The 21419-nt window shown below is 37.0% G+C and overlaps 4 protein-coding genes across 4 annotated transcripts; 2 read left to right on the forward strand and 2 right to left on the reverse strand.

Annotated features, from left to right (window-relative positions):
- The first annotated feature begins 252 nt into the window (after positions 1 to 252).
- LOC117988206 (uncharacterized) lies at positions 253 to 5314 on the forward strand. The gene is made up of 6 exons (XM_069502925.1): positions 253 to 540; positions 702 to 1685; positions 1816 to 1998; positions 2517 to 2694; positions 4506 to 4704; positions 5150 to 5314. The coding sequence occupies exons 1-5, from the start codon at positions 346 to 348 to the stop codon at positions 4655 to 4657; spliced, it is 1692 nt and encodes a 563-aa protein (XP_069359026.1). The 5' UTR covers positions 253 to 345; the 3' UTR covers positions 4658 to 4704; positions 5150 to 5314.
- A 104-nt stretch (positions 5315 to 5418) lies between these two features.
- LOC117988505 (uncharacterized) lies at positions 5419 to 12074 on the reverse strand. Its single transcript, XM_069503148.1, has 6 exons — positions 12017 to 12074; positions 11015 to 11216; positions 8114 to 8198; positions 7375 to 7576; positions 6451 to 6603; positions 5419 to 5487 (listed from the first exon to the last, which is right to left on the reverse strand). The coding sequence occupies exons 1-6, from the start codon at positions 12056 to 12058 to the stop codon at positions 5419 to 5421; spliced, it is 753 nt and encodes a 250-aa protein (XP_069359249.1). The 5' UTR covers positions 12059 to 12074.
- LOC138403229 (uncharacterized) lies at positions 9079 to 11027 on the forward strand. Its single transcript, XM_069502985.1, has 2 exons — positions 9079 to 9329; positions 9899 to 11027. Exons 1-2 carry the CDS (start codon positions 9134 to 9136, stop codon positions 10576 to 10578), a joined length of 876 nt encoding a protein of 291 aa, XP_069359086.1. The 5' UTR covers positions 9079 to 9133; the 3' UTR covers positions 10579 to 11027.
- Positions 12075 to 12853: 779 nt separating the features above from the next.
- Positions 12854 to 20729, reverse strand: LOC117988112 (MAPK regulated corepressor interacting protein 2). The gene is made up of 5 exons (XM_034975214.2): positions 20597 to 20729; positions 20422 to 20506; positions 19013 to 19122; positions 18060 to 18116; positions 12854 to 17566 (listed from the first exon to the last, which is right to left on the reverse strand). The coding sequence occupies exons 1-5, from the start codon at positions 20646 to 20648 to the stop codon at positions 17421 to 17423; spliced, it is 450 nt and encodes a 149-aa protein (XP_034831105.1). The 5' UTR covers positions 20649 to 20729; the 3' UTR covers positions 12854 to 17420.
- Between the last annotated feature and the right edge of the window lie 690 nt (positions 20730 to 21419).

Here is a 21419-nt window from a genome sequence, read left to right on the forward strand (position 1 = left end):
TGGAACCTTATCTAATAGGCTACTAACTATTTTTGTTTTACATAATCATCATTAGTTCAACGGTCCGAAGACAAAAATGTCTTCCTTATTTCTACAGATATAAGCTTATCTACGGAACATTTGAAGTACCGAATTTTGAATTTAACGCTGTATGATGCAATACGTTATATAAACATAAATTAGGGCTAATTAGATCATGCACAATGTCTTGGACCTTTCTAAGGTTTCTTTACTTGTTTCTAATGCACGTATTTGCCTATTAAAAACAACTCAGTCTTCAGTTTGAGGCGAAGAGTCTTGCATATACAGGAGACCCCATGGTGGTTGTATAAATCATCTGTTACAATGGAGGATTTAAGTCTAATAGTCAATTGTTCTGTGCCATATAAAGAAGAGTTTTCTGAAGATACAGATTTGGTCCATTCGTCTCATAATATGACGTCCCCGATAGAAAGTGCTTTTATATCAAAAGCAGCTGGATTAGGTACTGTCAGTGGTATATTAATTGCATTTCTCATTAACTTTGTATTGAGTTTCGAAGTGAGTATATTTTTATTATTTGCCGTAGAATTTAACTCTACTAGTATTTATTCAATTATGATCCAGATTTTAGATGTAAAGCATCAATTTGTGAGAGAATTTAACTGGATCTTAATTTAGTCAATTTTATGGAGAAACTGATAATAACTTTTTTGTTACAGTATGAAACTCTCAAAAGGAAAGCTAAAATCAAAATTGAAAGTGAAATTTGGTTACAAAAATCGTTGATTTTATTAATTTTAACGTTAAGTTTACCGTTAGTTTTAGCATTTCTTATCGGAGCATCTTTGTATAAACTAGTATGTTCTATAACTATTAAGAGAAGGGATAAACACTTCGCAGGATTCCTCGATAGTTTCGATGTTTTTTGGAGTCTGGAAGATGATGCGACTAAAAGTGTTATTAATGTATTGGGAATCATAGAATCTGAATCATCCCAAGAATTAATTGACCAAATAAAGGAAAAGTTACAAAATATCGTTCAAAACAATGACACCGAAAAGCTGTTTTATAGAAGAAGTGAAGAGTATGGATTTTATTATTGGAGAAAATGTTGCTATGTTGATACTAGTCAGTATGTTCGTGTCGTTGATGTTTCAAATGTTGACAGCCTTAGCGTATCAGATTTAGAAGAGATTATGTCTGAAGTGTCTTATCAACCACTACCCTTTAACGATGAAGGACTGTTTCAGATATTAGTAACAAACCAAAGGTTAAAAAATAATAAGCGAAACAGTGAATACGGTATAATATTTAGAATACATCACGCTGTAGGTGATGGAGTAGCTTTAATAGAGTTTTTATGTCAAGCGTTAGCAGATGGAAAAGATGACGAACTTATAACTTTCTGTATGCCAGAAACTTATAAAGTTAGTAGTAAAAAGTCTTCAGCAGATTTGTTAAAAATGTTAACAAAACTTTTTAAAATACCTGGATGTTTAATAGATGGAATATTAAGAGAACCTGATCGAAGTACTTTACATGGTCCTCCTTTAAATGGGAAAAAGTTTTATAAATGGATTCAGCCAGATGACAATTTATTTCAAATGGTAAAAAACATAAAAGAAAGTATAGAAGAAGCGAACTTTTCAGATATTTTAGCGACTGCTTTGTCTTTTGGCTTTCAAGACTATTTTGGAAGGAAGGTAAAATTACTTTTATATAACGTGGTTTTTGTTATTGATAGGTATCTAAAGATTTTTTAAAGAACATTAAATGAATTATTTATTTTGAATAGTGAAAGTACAAAAAGTTTGATTTTTATATTTTGAATAGCAAATAGATCCAGCTCCCAACAACATAGCCGTGATATTGCCAATAAGATTTCCAGCATTAAAAAACAAACAAGTAAAATTAGAGAATAATTTTACCGTCAGTATACTAGACTTGCCAGTAGGAGGAGATCTCAAGGAGATAAGAAGGAGATTTAATGGACTACGGAATAGTGCTGACCCTCTGGTAAGAAAAATCTGAAGACTTACAATTAAGATATCTATTCTTCAGCAGATATTTGATATTTCTTAAGTTTTCCTACTTTTTCTAAATCCAAACCGACTATCAAAATCATTCAAATGATTGTAGTATCTATTATAGGTAGTATAATATATTTAAATCATTCAAATTATTGTATTATCCTACAGCATTGTTCAGCTTTCTGAGAGTTTTGAATTTTACATCGTTTTTTCAATAGTGTCAGTCTTCTTTGCTTGAATATTTTTTAAACGTCTTCAAAAAAAGAAGGAGGTTCTCCATTCGTCAGAATCTTTATTGTTTTTATTATCATAATACAGTCCAGTCTACATTTACTACTTTGCCACTAAGTATTTGATTCTCAACAATGCCAAGTTTTGTTTCTTAATAAAATTAGTATTTTGGTCTGTTTAAAATCAATTCGTATTTTAATCCTATACTATACCTAAACTAAATTTTAGTTTAATATGTTTTTAAAGATTGTCCATTTATCATAACCTTTTCAGACTAATTACTACATATTGAAGCTATGCAGCATTCTCCCAAAGGAAATACTTTTCCCCATGTTCAATAGCAGCCAGGCAACTATGGTCTTTAGCAACGTACCTGGACCTAAATTGTTGAGCATTTGTGGTGGAGATCTAAAGTCCTTGGTGTTCTTTGTGCCGAATAAAGGAAATACAGGTAAGTGACCAACACTCTATATACCATCACCTCATGGACTTATGCGCTTCCCCAAAGAACGCGACCACGTTCGCTACACTGTCTAGATGAACTTCCTCAACTACGCTTAGTACGAGATTTTACGTATTGATAGTATTCGAGTTTCGAAACACTTCCGAGTTATAGAGACATACCGTCAGATATTATACAGATAGGAGTACACCTGTGTATGCTGCCTTTCTCGACCTCTCGAAGGCATTTGACCTGGTTAGATATGACATCCTGTGGGCCAAATTAACCGACGCCGGAGTGCCACAGGAAGTGATAAATATCTTCAAATATTGGTATGATCATCAGATTAACCAGGTCAAATGGGGAAATGTGCTCTCTGATGAGTATGGATTGAAGAGCGGTGTGCGACAGGGGGGATTAACATCGCCAGCGCTCTTCAATCTATACATAAACCAGCTTATTATAGAGCTCAGCAGTACCGGTGTCGGCTGTTCGATTGATGGCCACTGTGTGAACAGCATCAGTTACGCAGACGACATGGTGCTGTTGAGCCCATCAGTGAGTGCTCTTCGGAAGCTGCTGGCAATCTGTGAGAGATATGCCCAGGAGCACGGCCTTCAGTATAACGTAAAGAAGAGCGAGCTCCTGGTATTTAGAGTAGGGTCACAGAAACCAGCTCATGTACCGCCAGTGACGCTGGAGGGGGTAGAACTTCGGAGGGTGTCGCACTTCAAATACCTTGGTCATATTGTAACTGAGGATTTGAAGGACGACTATGACATGGAGAGAGAAAGGAGAGCTATTGCGGTCCGATGTAATATGTTGGCTCGCAGGTTCGCTCGTTGTACTTTAGATGTTAAAATAACACTTTTTAAAGCATTCTGCCAGACATTATACACGTGCGGCCTGTGGGTCAACTATACACAGAAGACCTACAATGCGCTCCGAGTGCAATACAATAACGCCTTCAGGGTGATGTTGGGGCTCCCCCGACACTGTAGTGCATCGGCTATGTTTGCGTACGCGTACACGGATGACTTTTATTCAGTCATGCGCAAACGAGTTGCATCGCTGATGCGCAGAGTGAGAGGGAGCACCAACGCCATACTGAGGGTTGTTAGTGAAAAGCCTGACTGCCGCATATTGCGGCACTGGGTAAATACACATGTGTATGTACCCAGTGCCTCAGTGCGTACCGGGAAATATTTAAATTAAGGTTTTTATTTTTTAAATTACATAAGTTATACGTACTAACATAGTTTTAATTCTTTAAATATTACTACTATTTACTAACACCATATGGACCACGGTCTGAAATAAAGAAATTTTATTTTATTTTATTTATTTTTATTTATAGTAAACTGGATCTTAAAAGGCTTGTTTTAAAGCACAAGTTTTTCTACATATCTACTTATTCTACAGCCAGCGCTCCAAGCGGAAACGTTGCCAAATTAAAATCAGTGGCATTGCATTTTTGACTTCAATTCAAGGCTCCTTAGGTCTATTTTACTTTGCCGTTATTGTGTTTCGACTCTCGGATTTTAGCCGCGTTGGTGAGACGTAAAATACAGATTTTATGGAACTCACATTGCTTGTCGATTAATCGTGCTGGGCGGCATCCCACACCACACTTGTACATAACTTCTCCACTTCATAATGATTAGGTAGAATAATCAGCTGAAAGTGCTTATCCAACCTAGGTATACATGTAGCGAAAGAATGTGTTCTGTGGCAACTCATGCAAGACACATGTACAGAAATGAACGTTTATATCCGTTGAAACAAACGACGACTTTTCTAATACAATAACTTTTTCTCAGGTTTAGGAATAACGGCTTTGTGCTATGGCGGAGTGCTAAGATTAGGAGCAATGGCTGATTCAGCACTAGTATCAAGTCCAGAAGAACTAGGTATAATATTAGATGGAATGGTTAAAGAAATAAGAAGGTTACACGACAAATATGTGAGGTAGTCGTACCTATTAAAGAACATAATACAATTTTGGCTTCTCAGTAAAAGGTACTTTATTTTTACCATATTTTACATAGGTACCTACTTACCTAGTTTCATTCAGCGGGCGATAAAGAGAGCTGAAGAGAGATGCTTGGAGTTTCTCTACGTGATCAAATCTGAAATGAGGAGATCCGTAGGAGAACTAGAGTAACCGACATAGCTCATTGCGACGCTGAAGTGACAATGGGCAGAGTACATACCTAGTTCGAAAAACCGATAGACGTTGAGGTCACATGGTGCTGGAATGGTGAACTCGCACTGGAAAGAGCAGCGCTGGTAAATCCGCACTAGGTGGGCAGACGATATTAAACGAGTCACATGAGGCTGCTGGATTCAGGCGGCGCAACTCGCAACAAGATACAGTCAAGCGGTGGACGTCTGACGTTTGATGATGTAGATATCCTTAACTTTGGAAACATTAGTTTACTTATACTTAATCTTATTGTTACAGCAATGGAGAACGCCAAACAATATGGGGCACAAAAATTTATTGATTTTTCGTTATAAATATTTGTTACGAGAAGATTACAAAACAAAGTAGATACCTACCTACCTAGATAAGCCATTATGAATAAATTGTTGTGTTTTTCCAATTAAATTATTTATTTAACTAATACTATGTGCATTTTTTTACTAGTAGATACAATACCTATTAGACATACCTAAGTAAATAAACAAAAGTAATATATCAAAAGTGTTGAATCCTAGTCACTTCTTTCTTCAAATCATTTCCTCGATTCGGGATTTCAATCGCAAATTTTCCAGAAAAAGGTGATTGCATTTTCTTATCTGGCAAACGAAAAAAGCCAAAATAAATAAACTAATCTAATTACTTGATTGATATTTTTATTTTATTTTATTCCTATACCTACAAGTTTTAACCCTTGACTGCGATCTCACCTGTAGAGCGATTGTCTAAAACCTGCATCAATCATTATTACAATCTCAATTGTTCTGATTGGCTGAATGTGTGCGATTCTTGTTGCAACAATGCATTGTAGCCAATAGTGAGCGAGCGTTAACCAATCGAGACGATTGCGATCCTGACATTGTAGCTGTCATTCTCCCGCAATCGCGCAGCTGGTAAGTGAAGATGCAGCGATATGCACCTAATATGGAAGCGGGCTAAACTGGTAGGGGTATAGCAGTTTCATTAAAGCCTATACCTCTGGTCGGTATCTACGCGGCATCGCACCGTATCGCTAAATCGCATATCTACTAAATGTATGGAGAGCATTAACGTCGGTCTTTTCCGTTTAGTCATGCGGCCAAAACGGGGGTTGGGGCCTCCAGCCTTGACCTCCTTACCCGGGTGTGGCACAGGGCAACTTTGTGCCCTGGTGTTGTTGATTATCAAGATACCGTAACGCGTGATACAATCACGCGACACTCAACGGCGTCTGTCACTGTCGCACATCACGACTTTGACCCCGACCACACAAATTTCAAACCCCACACAAATTTCTTAGCGGATGTCTACGTCATAATAGCTATCTGCAAGTTTCAGCCCAATCCGTCTAGTAGTTTGAGCTGTGCGTTGATAGATCCGTCAGTCAGCTTTTCCTTTATTTAGATTCTGTGCTTTATGTCAAAGCTTTACCCAAATAAATTCTGTTCAGCGTTTCTTGAATTTGTGTTCAGACAGGTGGCTGGCGGGCTGACTTAAAAAGTTGAAAATTATAAGCTTAACTTTTTACCTACTTACTTTACTTATGAAAGTAAAGTTTGGACCGGGTCACATGATGAACTTACTTTTTCAAGCAGCAAAATGATGGCGGTATCCTGCTCGCAAGCCAAGCTGCGTGCGAGCTGCTCGTCCAAGTCTCGACGAGCTCGCTCTGCTGTGAGGACTACGGCTCGTGAGGCGCGCTTCATACGCTCTATTCTCTCTTCATACCAGATTTTCTGAATGCATTTTTTAATTTAAGCATGTACCTATGTTGAGCCATTACAATCATGCGAACTGTGTCACAAATCATTTTTATTTTACCTCTCGCTCACTTACAGGCCTCATAGAACTGGAACATGATGCCCTGGTCTTGTGTGTAACAGTAAAAAAGGATTTGCCGATAGCCGATGACAGGTTATAAAGAGCGAGGGGAAAGAATACAAAATTAGCTACCAGCTACCTGTGTCCGAACGGCATCTCTTTATCGATAACGACTTCTGCGGCATTCTCCCTATGATTGTAATTATGACTCAGTTCACACGTTCATAATGGCTTAACTATAGTGCAGCTAAGTTGAACGCGCTTGCTTTGAAGGTGTCAAGGTGGATAGGCAACTTCAGACAACTTCATGGTCACTGTATCTTTAAAGTATACAACAACCAAAGGTAATGGTATGATTGGAAGCTAGGTATTTAAGTTACAAGTGGAGGTAATACGAGGTTATGTGATATGTCAGCCTTTTGTTGAAAAACTCCAAAAAATAGTGATTTCATATGGTCTCTTGGTAGGTAGGTATCTGCGACTTCATCCGTGTGAATTTTTGTTAATCTCGTGGGAACTCCTTGAATTATCGGAATAAAACTGATAGTGACCAAGCCGTTAAAAGGTAGGAAATAATTTTTTTCTTGCCATTTCGCTAGGTAGGTACATTAGCTTTTTTTAGTTTGGATGGTTATGTAAGCTATCTTCAACTAGTTACTTACTTATATTCATGAACTTTTGCTCACCTGTGCTAATCTCTTATATTTGAGATTCAAATACTTCTCCCCGATAATTAAGAGAGACTTATTCACATGAGCAAGTTCTGCGTGCGTCTCTTTCACACGTTTATAAAGTTTGATAAGGGCACCATCATGCGAGGTAAGAGAATTGCATCGATTACCGTATGCTCTTAATAACATTTGGTAACGTTTTGATAATTCCTCATATCTAAATAGTTAACAACAAAATAAAAAATTGGTTAAGTGCGACTCGGACTGGCATACGAAGTGCTCCGCATCTCAAGAAATAATACTTTTTTAAAAAAAGTTCATAAAATTTTATTAACTTTTAATTATTTGCTGTTATAGCGGCAAAAGAAAAATACATTCTGTGAAAATTTTAACTATCTACCTATCACGGTTCACGAGATAGGTACAGCCTGTAGTATTTTTAGGGTCCCGTTGGCACCCTTCAGTTTGGGTACGGGACTCTAAAAATATTCATAAAAATAAAATAAGACCAGTAATGATGCAGTCTAAGATGGAAGCTGGCTAACTTGGAAGAGGTATGGCAGTTTCATTAAACCCACATATATTAACCCTGATCGGTTTCTACACGGCATCGTACCGGAACGCTAAATCGCTTGGCGGTACGGCTTTGTCGGTAGGGTAGCTGCTCGTCGTGGAGTTCTCTGGAGATAATAATGCGGTAGTCTGGCATAATTAAATTTCCTAAAAAAAATCATAAATGCCAATAAAAACTAACTGATACTGCAGGCATGCTATGCTCGCCGAAGACCAAGATTCTGTACCATTTGTGGAACTTCTAGTTTGACAAGACTTAGATTTTTCTGTAAAGAAGATAAAGTTGAGAAGTTAAGACCCTCAACTTCTGTAAGACCAACAACGACAAGCTCTTGTAGTGAAATAAACCGTTTACGTGAGCAGCGGTTGACCATTATTACTGGACCATTTTTCTGTCAGTTCTGCTTTTACAGGATGACCACGCTAGGCTGCCGATAAAAAACGGATCGTGTGAAGGCATAAAATCATATTATGGCATACCACTCCAATCTCCATAAGTATTCAGATACGAGTCCGTTTTTAGGGTACCTAGCGTATCTCTAGAGAAAAAAGGAAACCTTTTAGTATAGGATCAATTCGTTGTTAACTGTTTGTCGTGTCTGTCTAGACCCGTCAAGGGAATAAAAACCTATAGGGTAATTCCCGATGACCTAGAGAATCATGAAAGGCAGGAAGCAATGTCTTATAGCACAAGTAAAGGAAAAAAAATTGAAAACCGTGAATCTGTGGTAACATCACAAAAAATTAAATACTTCTTGTGCGGAACCATTCGTGTGCAAGTCCGACTCGCACTTAATCGGTTTTTTACTGTTTCCGCACCCAGTTTTTACTGACAAAACGGAACGTCACATTTTGACGGATCGATATTTTTTGCTCGATCCGTGATGTCGTGTATGTGAACTCGCAGTACACAACGCTCATCGAAATAAAAACGGACGCGTTAAAACGGCCTTGTAAAACAGTTTCAATGTGAACGAACGAGTTTATACACACACAACGATGCCTTTTGCATTCACGCTTCACACAGCATGCGATCCGTTATTTTTTTACTGGATCCAGTATGGCAACTGTGTGAAAGAGCGCGGCGCGCGGGGTTACGTTACGGACTACGGTGCGTCGTTCACAATTTCGGCCCTTCTAACACTTACCAGTCTATATTTTGCAGTTAGAGAAACAACACGTCTGTTGTGCACTTCTAATCATGGCAAGCAAGGATTTTGAAAAATTTATACGAAAGGAAATTTTGATAAGTCTGATTGAAAAGAGGCCAGTTCTTTGGGACAAAACGCTGAATATTTATAAAGATAAGGTGGCAAAAGCAGCCGCTTGGCGCGAAATTTGCGTTATTCTAATGGAGGATTTTGAAAAGTTAGAGCAAGAAGAAAGACAAGAGTTTGGTAAGTGTTTGATGATTTACCTATATTTTAATGGCGACAATATACTTCCGTCATACTTTGTTGAACGAATTTTATTTGCAAATTCCATTCGTACTGCATTAGCATTAGCAGCATACCTATGAACGTAATTGAAATGGTAAAAAATTCTTTACGTAGGAAGTGGTTGCAATATTTTTAAAAGCTCTTCCCCACTAACCCCCGACGGACAGAGGCATGAAGACAGACAGAGGTTGACTCTAATGTCGGGTGTCTACTCTGTGACATCGTAAGTTTTGAACGGAAGGATTATAGGTTTTCCGGGTTCCGTACTCAACGGGTAAAACGAAGCCCTATTAATGTCACTCTCCTGTCTGTCTGTCTGTCCGCGTGTCACGGGTCTCTAGCTTGAAGTCGAAGGAGTTACAGACATGAAAATTTGATATTATTAGGTGTAGAATTTTGACCCAAATATGAGGATGTTTTGAAGGTCTTTGAATGAACAGCTGGATACTACTTAGTAGTAGGTACTTAGACAGGTACCTACAAGTAAAAATTATAATTATTAGGTAATACCTACCTACTTGTTTCAGGAAAATTTGTTACTAAAAAGTGGGCGCAGACTAGAGATTCCTGGTTAAGATCATTGAATGACAAAAATAGGGCAAAGAAAGCCGGTGCTTCTGTTAAGTCTTACCGATATCACAAACAGATGTTATTCTTGAAAAAGGTTGTCTTTCCTAACAAAAGTGTATCTTCTACAAAAACAAAATGTTATGAAGATAGAACACCAATGATGGAAGAAATTAATAACATAAACGAAGAAGACAATGACAGTCAAGAAGAGAGTCAATATAACAGACATAATTTAACGCAGCCGACCAAAAGAAGTGCAGTAATAAGGAAATTGGGTGACGTAGACGAGAAAATGATTTCTTACATTGACCAACAATCAAAACCGAAGGCAGTTAAGCACGAAGACCGACACCTATCGTTCTTCAAAAGTCTTCTGCCGTCATTAGCTTTGCTTGACGACGACCAAACCTTAGAGTTTCAGTCTAGAGTCATACACCTTATACAAAATATTAAAAAAAGTAGAATTGGCCAGGCGAACTACGACTGGTCTTCTCCACAAACTTCTAGCTACCAAACCCAAGACCCTTTTTATAGACAACAAAGTGTTTATGCGCTATCAGCGTCGCTAGCATCCAGTGAGAACTCAGTAAAATCGGAACCGGCAGAATCTTTGGATGATCCAGTATCAATGGAGTAGAAAGACAACTGCTCTGCAATACTGTGCCGCTGTGTACCTACACCTAAAAAAGTAATAAAAATAGATCAAGTTCGAGTCGTACTCGCACACGAAGGGTTCCGTACCATCGTACAAAAAATTACACTACCTACTTAATTTTTTCGTGATGTACCAAACCACAAATTTACGGTTTTAGGATTTTTCCTAAAGGGAACTTAGGAACTTGTGCAGTGCTAGCTGCCAAATTTCGTGATTCTAGGTCAACGAAAAGGTTACCTACCCTATAGGTTTTAATACCTCAAACGGTCTTGACAGACACGACGTACGGAAAGACAACGAAGTGATGCTATAAGGGTTTCTTTTTCTCTTAAGATACGGAACCTTAAAATTCGATCATTGTGCAGCTTAATTTTCGTGACGCAAGAACAGCAAGGACGTATTAAATTAAAACCTTTACGAGAATATGATCCAGATACTCTAGTAGTAGATTCCTCGCTGCACCAATCTTTGGAATCGTGCGAGTGGTTGTGCGTTGCTCTACATCTCAGCAAATTGTCCTCATATTTGCAAGATTTCTCGAAGCTTCGCTCGAGACAGTTCAGTAAGCCGCGAGCGTTTTGGAGACCGTTTATGAAGTTGGATTTTTCATTTCTTTTTGACTAAAATAAAGTTTAATAACAATATGAATTTTATTAACATTTTATTACTGTGCTGTGCCTTTTATAAGCCGCATGGGTACCTAGTCCTAGGTACGCGCTGATTTGTGCGCTAACGATAAAATAACCAATAGCAGACGTACGCGCGCTATGATTGGCTGAGATATTTTGGCGCCATTCAAAAATAAGATTTCTGCGCAGGTAAATAGGCGTAATTTATAAAAGGGGGTAGTACTGTAATACAGAACAATAAAAATATATCCTGTTATATTGACAAACCTAATAAGTTTATACTTAGATAAGTACGAACATTTCCCTTCAATCATCTTCCAATTAAATAATAATCGTACGTTTATGATTGGATGTTGAGGCTCGCTATTATGAACTCGCATTTCCGGTGATACATAGGAGCATGCTGCAAACTTTTGTGGAAGCTTGCGTAACTTCGCGCTGTGTACAACAGCCCGAAGAGCCCCGACAAGAGTGCAGGCTATTGACTTGTATATTACTTGGTATAGACAGGGCTATTGATCAAACAAAATGGCACCAACTCAGTGGTGCTTTAGCACCAATGCAACTTCAGTGACGTCGGGATTTCAAACGGGTCGTTCATTAGAATCTAAGAGGTGACGCTGATTTATTTGGTGTAGGTATTTATATCCCGAAACCGTGAAAAATTTTGTTCGCTTGACCATATCTTGTCATTTATATCGATGGTGCAGGCACAATCTTTTTGTGCAAGCTACAAGTCTGCATGTCTTTGCTGCACATAATATGCAAGCAATTTTGTAAAAAAATCTTACTTCGGGCCGCATTCCTAGAGTTAACATTTCCAGTGTTATCATAAATAGGTTTACAAATAATTAGGTATACTTAGTTTTTACAATTACCGGTACATTGACTTCGACATATTTATAATTTTCAGGGTTTATAAGATTATTGTTTATCTTTAGTCTTTGCATTTAGGTACCAAGTAAAATAACGAGAAAATAACTTTGAAAATCTAGCGTCGTATTTATTTTGTACATTATGTTGATTTTTTTATTAGAAACGTCCAAAGAGATTGACAATATACGTTCCATCACAGTTTTGGTCAATGTGACATAAAAGTTCTGTATACTCCTGAGGTATAGGTACTCTGAACTATACTAGGTATATACCTCAGAGTGCTATATATTCTATAGAACCTGAGCGATTGCCATTCGCAAGGATTCGATCTTGTTTAAGATAATAGTACTTATTATCTTAAGTGAGATCTGTGAGACAGGTGTACTACCTGTCTCACAGATCTCACCTAATAATTAAGTAGGTACCTAAGTCAGAGTGAACTTCCTGATGCTGGAGATGATATAGAAGCCAGAAGGTCTATGATCTAAAATAACATTGTTTAATGAAGTCGTAGCGCCGAAAGTTGTTGAAGTTTACAAAACAGACATTTTTGTTTATACGAGTATGTATAAGGGAGCGATATATCTACCGATAGTACGCGACAGGTTGAGATCGGGGTATGAGGTGGAGGGACGCCCAGCACACCACATGCCTTATCCCGCACCGGGTTAGTGCGGAGCTGTGCGGGTGCACGGGGCGTCCCCTGCCATTTCAACCTGTCGGGTACTATAGTTGTCTAGTAAAAAAACACATTTGTAACTTTGTCAGGTGGTTTATTCAACTACAACAAAAAGCATAACTTTTATCAACTAAATCAGTCTAAAAATATTCTATGTCACTACACAAATATACCGTCTAAAAGGATAACAAATGTTTCTACATCGGTGCTCGTTTTCACATGCTTTCATTTTATAATAAGTATAACACAAATAAAATATTGTAGAATGTTATTTAACGAAACCTAAAACTGGGTAATTTTATTATGGTACCTACTATATTTTAATTCGATTTATTGTTATTTATATTGACATAAAAAATGTATTCAGAATAATTTCTCAGAAAAGGCCGTAAAATTCTACTATGAAATTATTATCATCATCATCATCGCCGGCTCACTACTGAGCACGGCCTCCTCTCAAAATGAGAAGGGTTCGGCCATAATCCACCACGCTGAACAAATGAGGATTGGCAGAATCCACCTACCTACCTACCTACCTACCTAAAAGAGTAGGTAGGTATTATACCTACCTACTCTTTTCGAAATTCATTGGAATTAAACGTTATTTAAATAAATTATTTAAAAAAATTCCATTTAGATAAATAATTGAAAAGTCATAAATAATATTAATACGTTCAGATTAAGTATATAAAAGTTCAGTTTTTTTAATAGTATTTTTACTTTTAAAATATCATCAAAGGGTAACAATCAATTTATTGTTAAGAAATGTGACGGCCGTTTCTGTGAATATTCTCTGCAATCGGAGTCGAAGGAAACAATATTTAGTGCAAGACAATAAGAACTAGCGCAGACGACCGCTTTTTGATTGAGCCGATTTCTATCAGACTCCAATCCAACCGACTTTAGGAAAATTGAGCACGTGCACGTTGTTCACGAGAGCTAAGAAACTTACAATAAAACATCGAGGCTTCTGGCAGGCGTCAAATGTTACATACGCTATGAAACGACTAGGTCTATATCTTTGCGTCACCCTTAGCCTAATATTTTACAGATGTCGATTCAGGATCAAAACCGAGAGTTGCAGTGTTCACTAGTATGATTCTAAAATAAAATTGAGTCGGCAAAAGTTGGTCACACTTATTACAACTCTTTTTATATTCAGCCGTCTCCTAACGGACAAATCTATATAAACGGAAATTTCGTGCACGGAACATCTGTTAAAATGGCGACATTTTGCGACGTTTTCAAATGTTAGGGAAGTGCTACTCTGTACGCCAAAGAAATTTTTCGCGCGCGTTTTCCCCTAGACTTTAAAAGCAGTGTTCTTTTTTCACCGGCATTAATTTTATCCACTAACTCTCTAAAAAACCATTATCGGTCGTCTGCGATAGGCATAAACAATTATATTATCATCTAATTTTGTTTTTGGCTCATTCATAAGAATCATATAATATAACATAAACACACTCAGCGAAACAGAATAATTGTCAACATCGATGTACTCGTATATACAAACCCCTGTTTCATACTAAATGCGTCCATAAAAATTGAGCAAATTCGTCTCTTATGACTTAGATTGTTTTTTAAATCCTTTTTTTGCAAGATTTAATTTTCACGCACGAAGACAGCATTTTAATCGTCAAATATTTTTACTATCCATAACATAATCTAAATGTACCTATGAGCGTGCGATTGACTAATTTCGGAAACTAGTTTGATTTTATGGACGCATTCTTTTATCTGTGGAGGGTCTACCTAGATCGATGACCTATATACATCGATACCTTGTATACTACACGAAAGGTTGAAATCGGCGAGGGAACGCCCCGCACACCCGCACAGCCCCCGCCCTAACCCGGTGCGGGCGAGCGCTGGTGACGTGCAGGTGTGCGGGGTTTCCCCCCCCCTTCCGCCTCGTACTCCGATTGCCATCTCGACCTGTCGCGGACTATTCACGTTCGCATAGTCGTTATTGTCTTACGCCAAAACAATTTCTTGCATGCTACCCGCTAAATATTCATTTCAATAGAAAACAGAAGATAATTTCTGTAGTATTATATATAAAAGAAGTTATCGTGGCTTTTAAACTACAGAGAAAACATAATAAACAAAGTCAGCTATCTATCTAAACATGTCTTCCTAAGAAATTCCGTAGAAAAATGGATTTTTTAAAAAACCAATATTCCAAAGATTCGTAAAAAATTATCCGATTAATGTGGAAGACATTTACACGCTTCAAGCACAAGAAGCAGCTAAAACAACAATAATTAAAAGACCATTTAACAATTTCACCTCAGACTAAAGGAAAAAAGTAGACGGTAAACGGCCCGGAGAAGCCGATTTCTACAAAATAAGCCGGTAGCAGTGACTTTTCAGATTGCCTGTGCACAATCGCGTTGAGTGTAATTTTTTTAAACTATAGTCTAATTTTTAATCCCAGAGACGAAAATGGCAGCTAAAAATGTTAAACTTAAAAATAATGATACCTGCCAGCTTAACAAAAATAGTGTTATCCTCAAGGTTAGGGTTCAGATTAAAATCTTTAATACAATAATAACGGATTTATTTCAAGAACTATTTTCCTGCAAAAGGACGCTCTAGGCTTTGCTTCACTTATTAGAATAAGTTAGTTCGTGAGGACTCCGTCTAACAATTTTACCTTAGTCTGTGCTATTTCACATCAATAATTTATTCACTGCATTTAAGCTAGAAAAACATGATTAAAAATACTGACATTGTTAACAGCTGTAAAAATATTTGTATAAGAAAAAACTGTGATGAAAACGTATTTTTGCGAAATATTATTTACTTAGAAAGTTCAAAACACATACGTACTTATCTACTATTTCTCGATTCATTTATTCCAGTATAAGGCCGCGTATCCACTTAAGCGGAGTGGAGCGGATATGTGTTCGGCAGATCTAACAGATTTTATTGATGGATGGCGTGAAAAAATTATCACGCCAGCTGTCAAATAATCTCATTGGTTTGTTAAACACATCTCCGCCTATCTTAGCTTTGGTGGATACTGGGCCTAACCCGCGTAGCATTCACTTTCACATCTCGGAATTCATAAAACAAAATATCAGCAGTACAGTTAATTAAATTTTTAATAAAAACTCACTGAAAAAATCCAAAATTATATAAAAACTGGCTTTTTAGTTACAGTGTCATTTTAGAAATTTCTAAGTGAAAAACTTGTTTAAAATATATGTTTTTCTACACAATAAACATTTCAGTATTGCTTTGGATAGAAAAACATCTTATATCTATACATAGATATATACAATAAGGTAAGTATACAATGTAAAGGCAATTTGGAGTTACTCGTAGATCACGAGAAAAAAATCGTACTAGGCGTACATAATTAACAACAATTATAATATTAGTAATATATTCAAGCATAATATGGCAGTCAAATAAACTGATTATAATTTTTTCATAAAAAACCTCTTTGGTACAAAATTCATGTGATTCAATACTTTGGAAGCTGTAACTTTTAAAATATAAAAAAGAAAACTATTTCATGAAAAAAATAACATTCATACAATGCAACAATCTTAAAGAATATTGGTTCGAACAACAATGCAAAGCCAGTTGCAAATATATTTATTGAGCTTTGGAAATATTTTTTCTTACGTTAAAGGTGTTACCTACTGAGATCCACAATCAGCTGTAGATTACTAAATTTTTTCTATTCTTCTATGTAAAATATATAAATTATAAGCCCTAAACTATCTGATGTTTATGTCAGTTTGTTCTGTATAAGAGTGCCTGTCAACTGAAGCGAGCCGGAGCGGAGCGGATGTGTTCAGTCAACCAATCAGATTTTTGAGAAACAACTTGATAAAATTGTCAAGTCTATCAATTTATCTAATTGGTCCGCTTCAGGTTCGGTATTCACCAAAGCGGAGATGGGCAGAGATGTGTTTAACAGACCAATCAGATTTTTATTAGTTCATGACTTGACAATTATTACATTGAATACACTACACAAAAAAACATACATTACACAAAAAAAAAAAAAAGTTTCAAAAATAAATTGTATTGGTCATGACTGCTCTGTTCCTCTCCGCTCTGCGCCAGTGAACAGACACCCTAAGACCAGCAACAAAACATCTGCCAATAGTCTCAATTTGCAAGGCTTGGCTATTTCACAAACAATTAAGATTTTCCACATATTTTGATATGCCAATGACTATGAAACATTTATAACATTTAATGTCACATCACAAAAATATTTTTATTTTGTTTTTTACATGAGTGCCATAGGTATACCATTTCACTGAAACGGCTCGTGAGGTAGAGCGCGGATTGCAGGAGAGTGACAGGTGACAAAAAATTCAAAGAATGTCGCTGTCACCCTCCCCGCAACCCACACCTTCCCCGTCGAGCACACAATCTCTAGACTTAACTAGCAGGTCTTAAATGACCTAATACTATCCTTTTCCGCACAGTATATTTTAAGCAGGACAGCACTAATTTTAGACCTGTCAATTTAGTTTAGAGATCGACACAACCGAATAAGCACAATTATTATTAAAAATGTTGTATATAAAATTTAGTAAACTGCAATTGATTGTGACTTACGCTACCGAAAAGTTTCATGTTCCCTTTCTGTTCGCTCGGAGCTGTGGGGTTCAGAGCGAGCTGGTGATGTTCTGGAAGAGTCGCTTGCCCCACCAGGTCTCGAGGTCGAAGGGCTTGAAGTCACGCAGCACGGCGCCGGGGGCATCGTCCTGGTAGTACAGGTTGGAGGGTGGTGCAGGCGACGAACTGCCTGATCCTGATGATTTGATCGAAAATGTTAAGAGGAGCTGTGCGTTGGTAGATCAGTCAGTCAGTCACCTTTTCTTTTTATATATTTAGATGCACATATTGTGTTGGTAATGAGAATACTCAGATAGGTGATTGATTGAAAATCGTTGACATAATCTTGCATCCAACGTTCCCTTATCACCTAGTCCTAATACAATCTTTGTTATGACATTGGCAACAAGTTGCCATTTATTAATAGCACACAAAGTATATCAAATACAAATATTTGAAATGGGGATTCATTCATTCAAATGGAAATACATAAACGACTACTGTATAGTACTGTGGCTTCATCCATGTAGATTTAGGTCTTTAAAATCCTGTGCGGAACTATTTCATTTCCCGGATTTCCCATCCATTAAGGCTGATTTTGACACCAAACTTAATGGACGGGATGTGAGAAGATAACGGATAGATACACTTTCATATTTATAATATTAGTATGGATTAATAGAACTTACCGATTGTACTTGTAGGTGTGGAAGGCTCACTGTCTCCATTTGCTGTTTGTGTCCAAGCTGCAATAAAGAAATAAATAAACAATTTGGCTGCAATAAATAAATTAACAATTTAGCTCAGGTTTTGGCGAATTTTGGAAGGTAATAAATAGCCTTTGACTATGCTGCAGATAATTCACTGCTCAAAGAGATGGCATATATCTAAATATATAAAAAGAAAAAAGTGATTGACTGACTGATTGATCTATCAACGAACAGTGCAAACTACTGGATGGATTGGGCTGAAAGTTGACATGCAAATAACTAATATGTCTATCTGCTAAGACAGGATTTTTAAAATTCAACCCCTTTTTTCAAACCCCTAAAGGGGTTAAATAGGGGTTTGAAATTTTTGTAGTCCACGCGGACAAAGTCGCTAGCATAAGCTAGTTAATAATTATACTTACCTACAGAGGAGCTGTTTCAACCAAAAAAATGTTATTCAGAATACCCTGTACAGTGCATAATACTACATAAGAGGTTGGGTGATAAACAAACCAAAAAACATCTTTTTTATAAATGCATATACATTAGTATTAACTAGCTTATGCTCGCGACTTCGCCAGCGTGGACTACCCAAATTTCAAACCACTATTTCACCCACTTAGAGGTGTTGAATTTTCAAAAATACTTTCTTAGTAGATGCCTACATCATAATAGCTATCTGCATGCCAAATTTCAGCCTGATCCGTCCAGTAGTTTGAGCTGTGTGTTGATAGATCAGTCAGACAGTCACTTTTTCCTTTTATATATTTAGATAACTATACTTCATCTTGAAGGGATGTCACATTGCTGGATGTGTAAAGCCTAAATTGTGAAATTTCAGAAACCCAAATCTTCTATAGACCAAGGACTGATTGCAGATAGAAGGGAGAGAGAGAGAGAGAGAGAGAGAGAGAAATGGGATTATTACTTACTTTCACTTATGTATCTAATTATTTCTTCATGTTCTGGCGTTATCACATTGTATTGTATTCTTTGGTGCACTGTCTTTTTACCATTGGAATGAAATACTGGTTTGGGCATGCTGAAAACAGTCAAATTAAAATACCATTACATTTACACTATTTAACTTTTTGTTAAGCTGTGATAGCCTAGTGGCTAGGACATCCACCTCTCAATCGGAGGTTGGGGGTTCAATCTCGGGCACGCACCTCTATTTTTCCGGAGTTATAAGCATTTAAATGAATTAAATATCACTTGCTTTAATAGTGAAGGAAAACATCGTGAGGAAATCTACATGCCTGGCAGTTTCTAATGTTCTCAAAGGTGTGTGAAATCTGCCGCCAATCTGCACTTGGTCAGGGTTAGACTATGGCTAAAACCTTTCTCAGTCTGAGAGGAGACCTGTGCTCTGTAGTGAGCTGGCGATGGGTTGATCATGATGATAAAGATGATGATGAACTTTTTGTTGAGTAGCTGTACTATGAGTTTAGCCGATTTTATCTGTGTCAGTCACACATGCAGGTTCTAACTTCTAATCAAGACTGCAACACTACCTCTCAGCAAACTCATTTCACTTGTTGCAGATAAAATAGTCAAATACAGTGTGGCTGATACTGTTGTTTGTTGTACACATTCTGTAAAATCACAGGTCTAATTACTTTATGTATTTCTATCCTTTTTATAATGCTCCCTGTAGAAACCTCAATAGCTCAACCGGTATAGGAGTGGACTGAAAACCGAGAGGTCGACGGTTCAAACCCCGCCCGTTGCACTATTGTCGTACCTACTCCTAGCACAAGCCTGACGCTTAATTGGAGAGGAAAGGGGAATATTAGTCATTTAATATGGCTAATATTCTTTAAAAAAAAAAACAGATGGTATTAGATTTAGAGTTCAGACCTGTCAATTTAGTTAAGTTTAGAGATTGTGTACAACAGAATTAGCCACTCCTTGAAAGTTTCAGTTTATTAACTGTTATACTTGACTAGCTGATGCTTGGTAGTTTGTCTGTGGGAATTAAAGTTCTTTTAAATCCAGCAGGATATCTGATATTTTGGGATAGAAAGTATCCTATGTTTGTCTCCAGAATGTAAGCTGTTTCTGCGACGAATTTCATTAAGATCAATTTAGCCGACAGACAGACACACTTCCGCGTCTACAATATAGTATGGACTTAGTATGGATGGACATAAAGTGTAACCTACACTAGCATTCAATATATTAAAATTGAAAGTGTTTGTTAATGCAATTCAAACCGGATGTTTGTTATATTTGAGAGCTCTGCCGCTGTCCTGACCTCCGGTCGGAGGTTATGTAAAATCAGTGATGAAACTTATTTGAGACAGCCCTCATTGCATCATAGTGCTTAATTTCAACTTACCTGATTATTTCTCCATTATCGGACTCTGAGGATTTCCTGTTGTAGTCTTTACGACTGTCTAACCTTTCTAGATTCTGTGAGAGACCTGGAATTGAAAATATTCCACACTTAGGACCGCTTCAGGTTACATTGTGTAATATGAAAAAAAAAAACAATGTTCTTTGGTAAAAGTCACCTCTACGAGTTTTCGCAACAATCTTGCTGGGCCCTTTAGAGACTGTATACATTTTAAAATTTTGTAACACGAATAAAATATTAACTAAATCCACAGTACCTAATGAATGAAACTACCAAGCATGAAAAATGTGCCACTCTGACATTGACAGTCACATTGACAAATGAGTTGTGACCACAGATTAATAGAGGATATTATGGTTGTGACAAAGGACCAGCATTGCCAGATAATGATTCGGCAAATCCTGCTAACCCTGAATGGTACGAAAAGCTATAAAAAGATATGACGCTGCTGCTCCAGTCTCCCCTGTGACCTGACTTTTACGTAAAAAAAACTTAAAAAACATTAAAAAATCAGTTACCTAGTTATTTTGCTGAATTTTGAACTTTGGATACAAAGTTGGATTTATTTTGCTTTATCAAATGAAACTATCACCAAAGATACAAACAAGACCCCAAGAAGTATTTTATCGCAAATAGGTACAAACTATACTACGTAGTAGTACATGGAAGTTCTTTGCTACCGTAGATAGAGTAATAAAGGTAGATGCAGGAACATTTGCGTTCTCATTCACACTAAAAAGAGAGCACAGATAAAGTTACTAATGTGATAAACAGAGACGCAGCTAACCTATTTTTTGTCCCTTATCGTGTAACTGGTTTTTTCAAGAATACATACATTCAATATATCAAGTTGCAAAACAAACTTTGAGAATTCGTGGTGTAATTGTATTTCTCATGAGTTATTTACTTGTTTTCACATAAAAAACGTTTAATACAAATATTGTTGATCGGTTAATAGAAATATTGACTACTACACAATG

Source organism: Maniola hyperantus, chromosome 14 (genome assembly GCF_902806685.2).
Source record: "Maniola hyperantus chromosome 14, iAphHyp1.2, whole genome shotgun sequence".
NCBI classification, from domain to species: Eukaryota; Metazoa; Arthropoda; class Insecta; order Lepidoptera; family Nymphalidae; genus Maniola; species Maniola hyperantus.

What these genes read in the sequence shown, in the direction of transcription:
- LOC117988206 (XM_069502925.1), top strand. Translation starts at nt 346, where the DNA reads ATGGAGGATTTAAGTCTAATAGTCAATTGTTCTGTGCCATATAAAGAA. An exon ending in AAGACTATTTTGGAAGGAAG is followed by an intron (nt 1,686 to 1,815) that starts GTAAAATTACTT and finishes TATTTTGAATAG; the next exon opens with CAAATAGATCCAGCTCCCAA. An exon ending in GGAATAGTGCTGACCCTCTG is followed by an intron (nt 1,999 to 2,516) that starts GTAAGAAAAATC and finishes TAACCTTTTCAG; the next exon opens with ACTAATTACTACATATTGAA.
- LOC138403229 (XM_069502985.1), top strand. Translation starts at nt 9,134, where the DNA reads ATGGCAAGCAAGGATTTTGAAAAATTTATACGAAAGGAAATTTTGATA. An exon ending in AGAAGAAAGACAAGAGTTTG is followed by an intron (nt 9,330 to 9,898) that starts GTAAGTGTTTGA and finishes TACTTGTTTCAG; the next exon opens with GAAAATTTGTTACTAAAAAG.
- LOC117988112 (XM_034975214.2), bottom strand. Translation starts at nt 20,648, where the DNA reads ATGTATACAGTCTCTAAAGGGCCCAGCAAGATTGTTGCGAAAACTCGT. An exon ending in TGTTGCGAAAACTCGTAGAG is followed by an intron (nt 20,507 to 20,596) that starts GTGACTTTTACC and finishes TTTCAATTCCAG; the next exon opens with GTCTCTCACAGAATCTAGAA. An exon ending in GATAATGGAGAAATAATCAG is followed by an intron (nt 19,123 to 20,421) that starts GTAAGTTGAAAT and finishes GACTGTTTTCAG; the next exon opens with CATGCCCAAACCAGTATTTC.
- LOC117988505 (XM_069503148.1), bottom strand. Translation starts at nt 12,058, where the DNA reads ATGATAACACTGGAAATGTTAACTCTAGGAATGCGGCCCGAA. An exon ending in ATAGCATGCCTGCAGTATCA is followed by an intron (nt 7,577 to 8,113) that starts GTTAGTTTTTAT and finishes TTAACTATTTAG; the next exon opens with ATATGAGGAATTATCAAAAC. An exon ending in AATATAAGAGATTAGCACAG is followed by an intron (nt 6,604 to 7,374) that starts GTGAGCAAAAGT and finishes AAATGCATTCAG; the next exon opens with AAAATCTGGTATGAAGAGAG.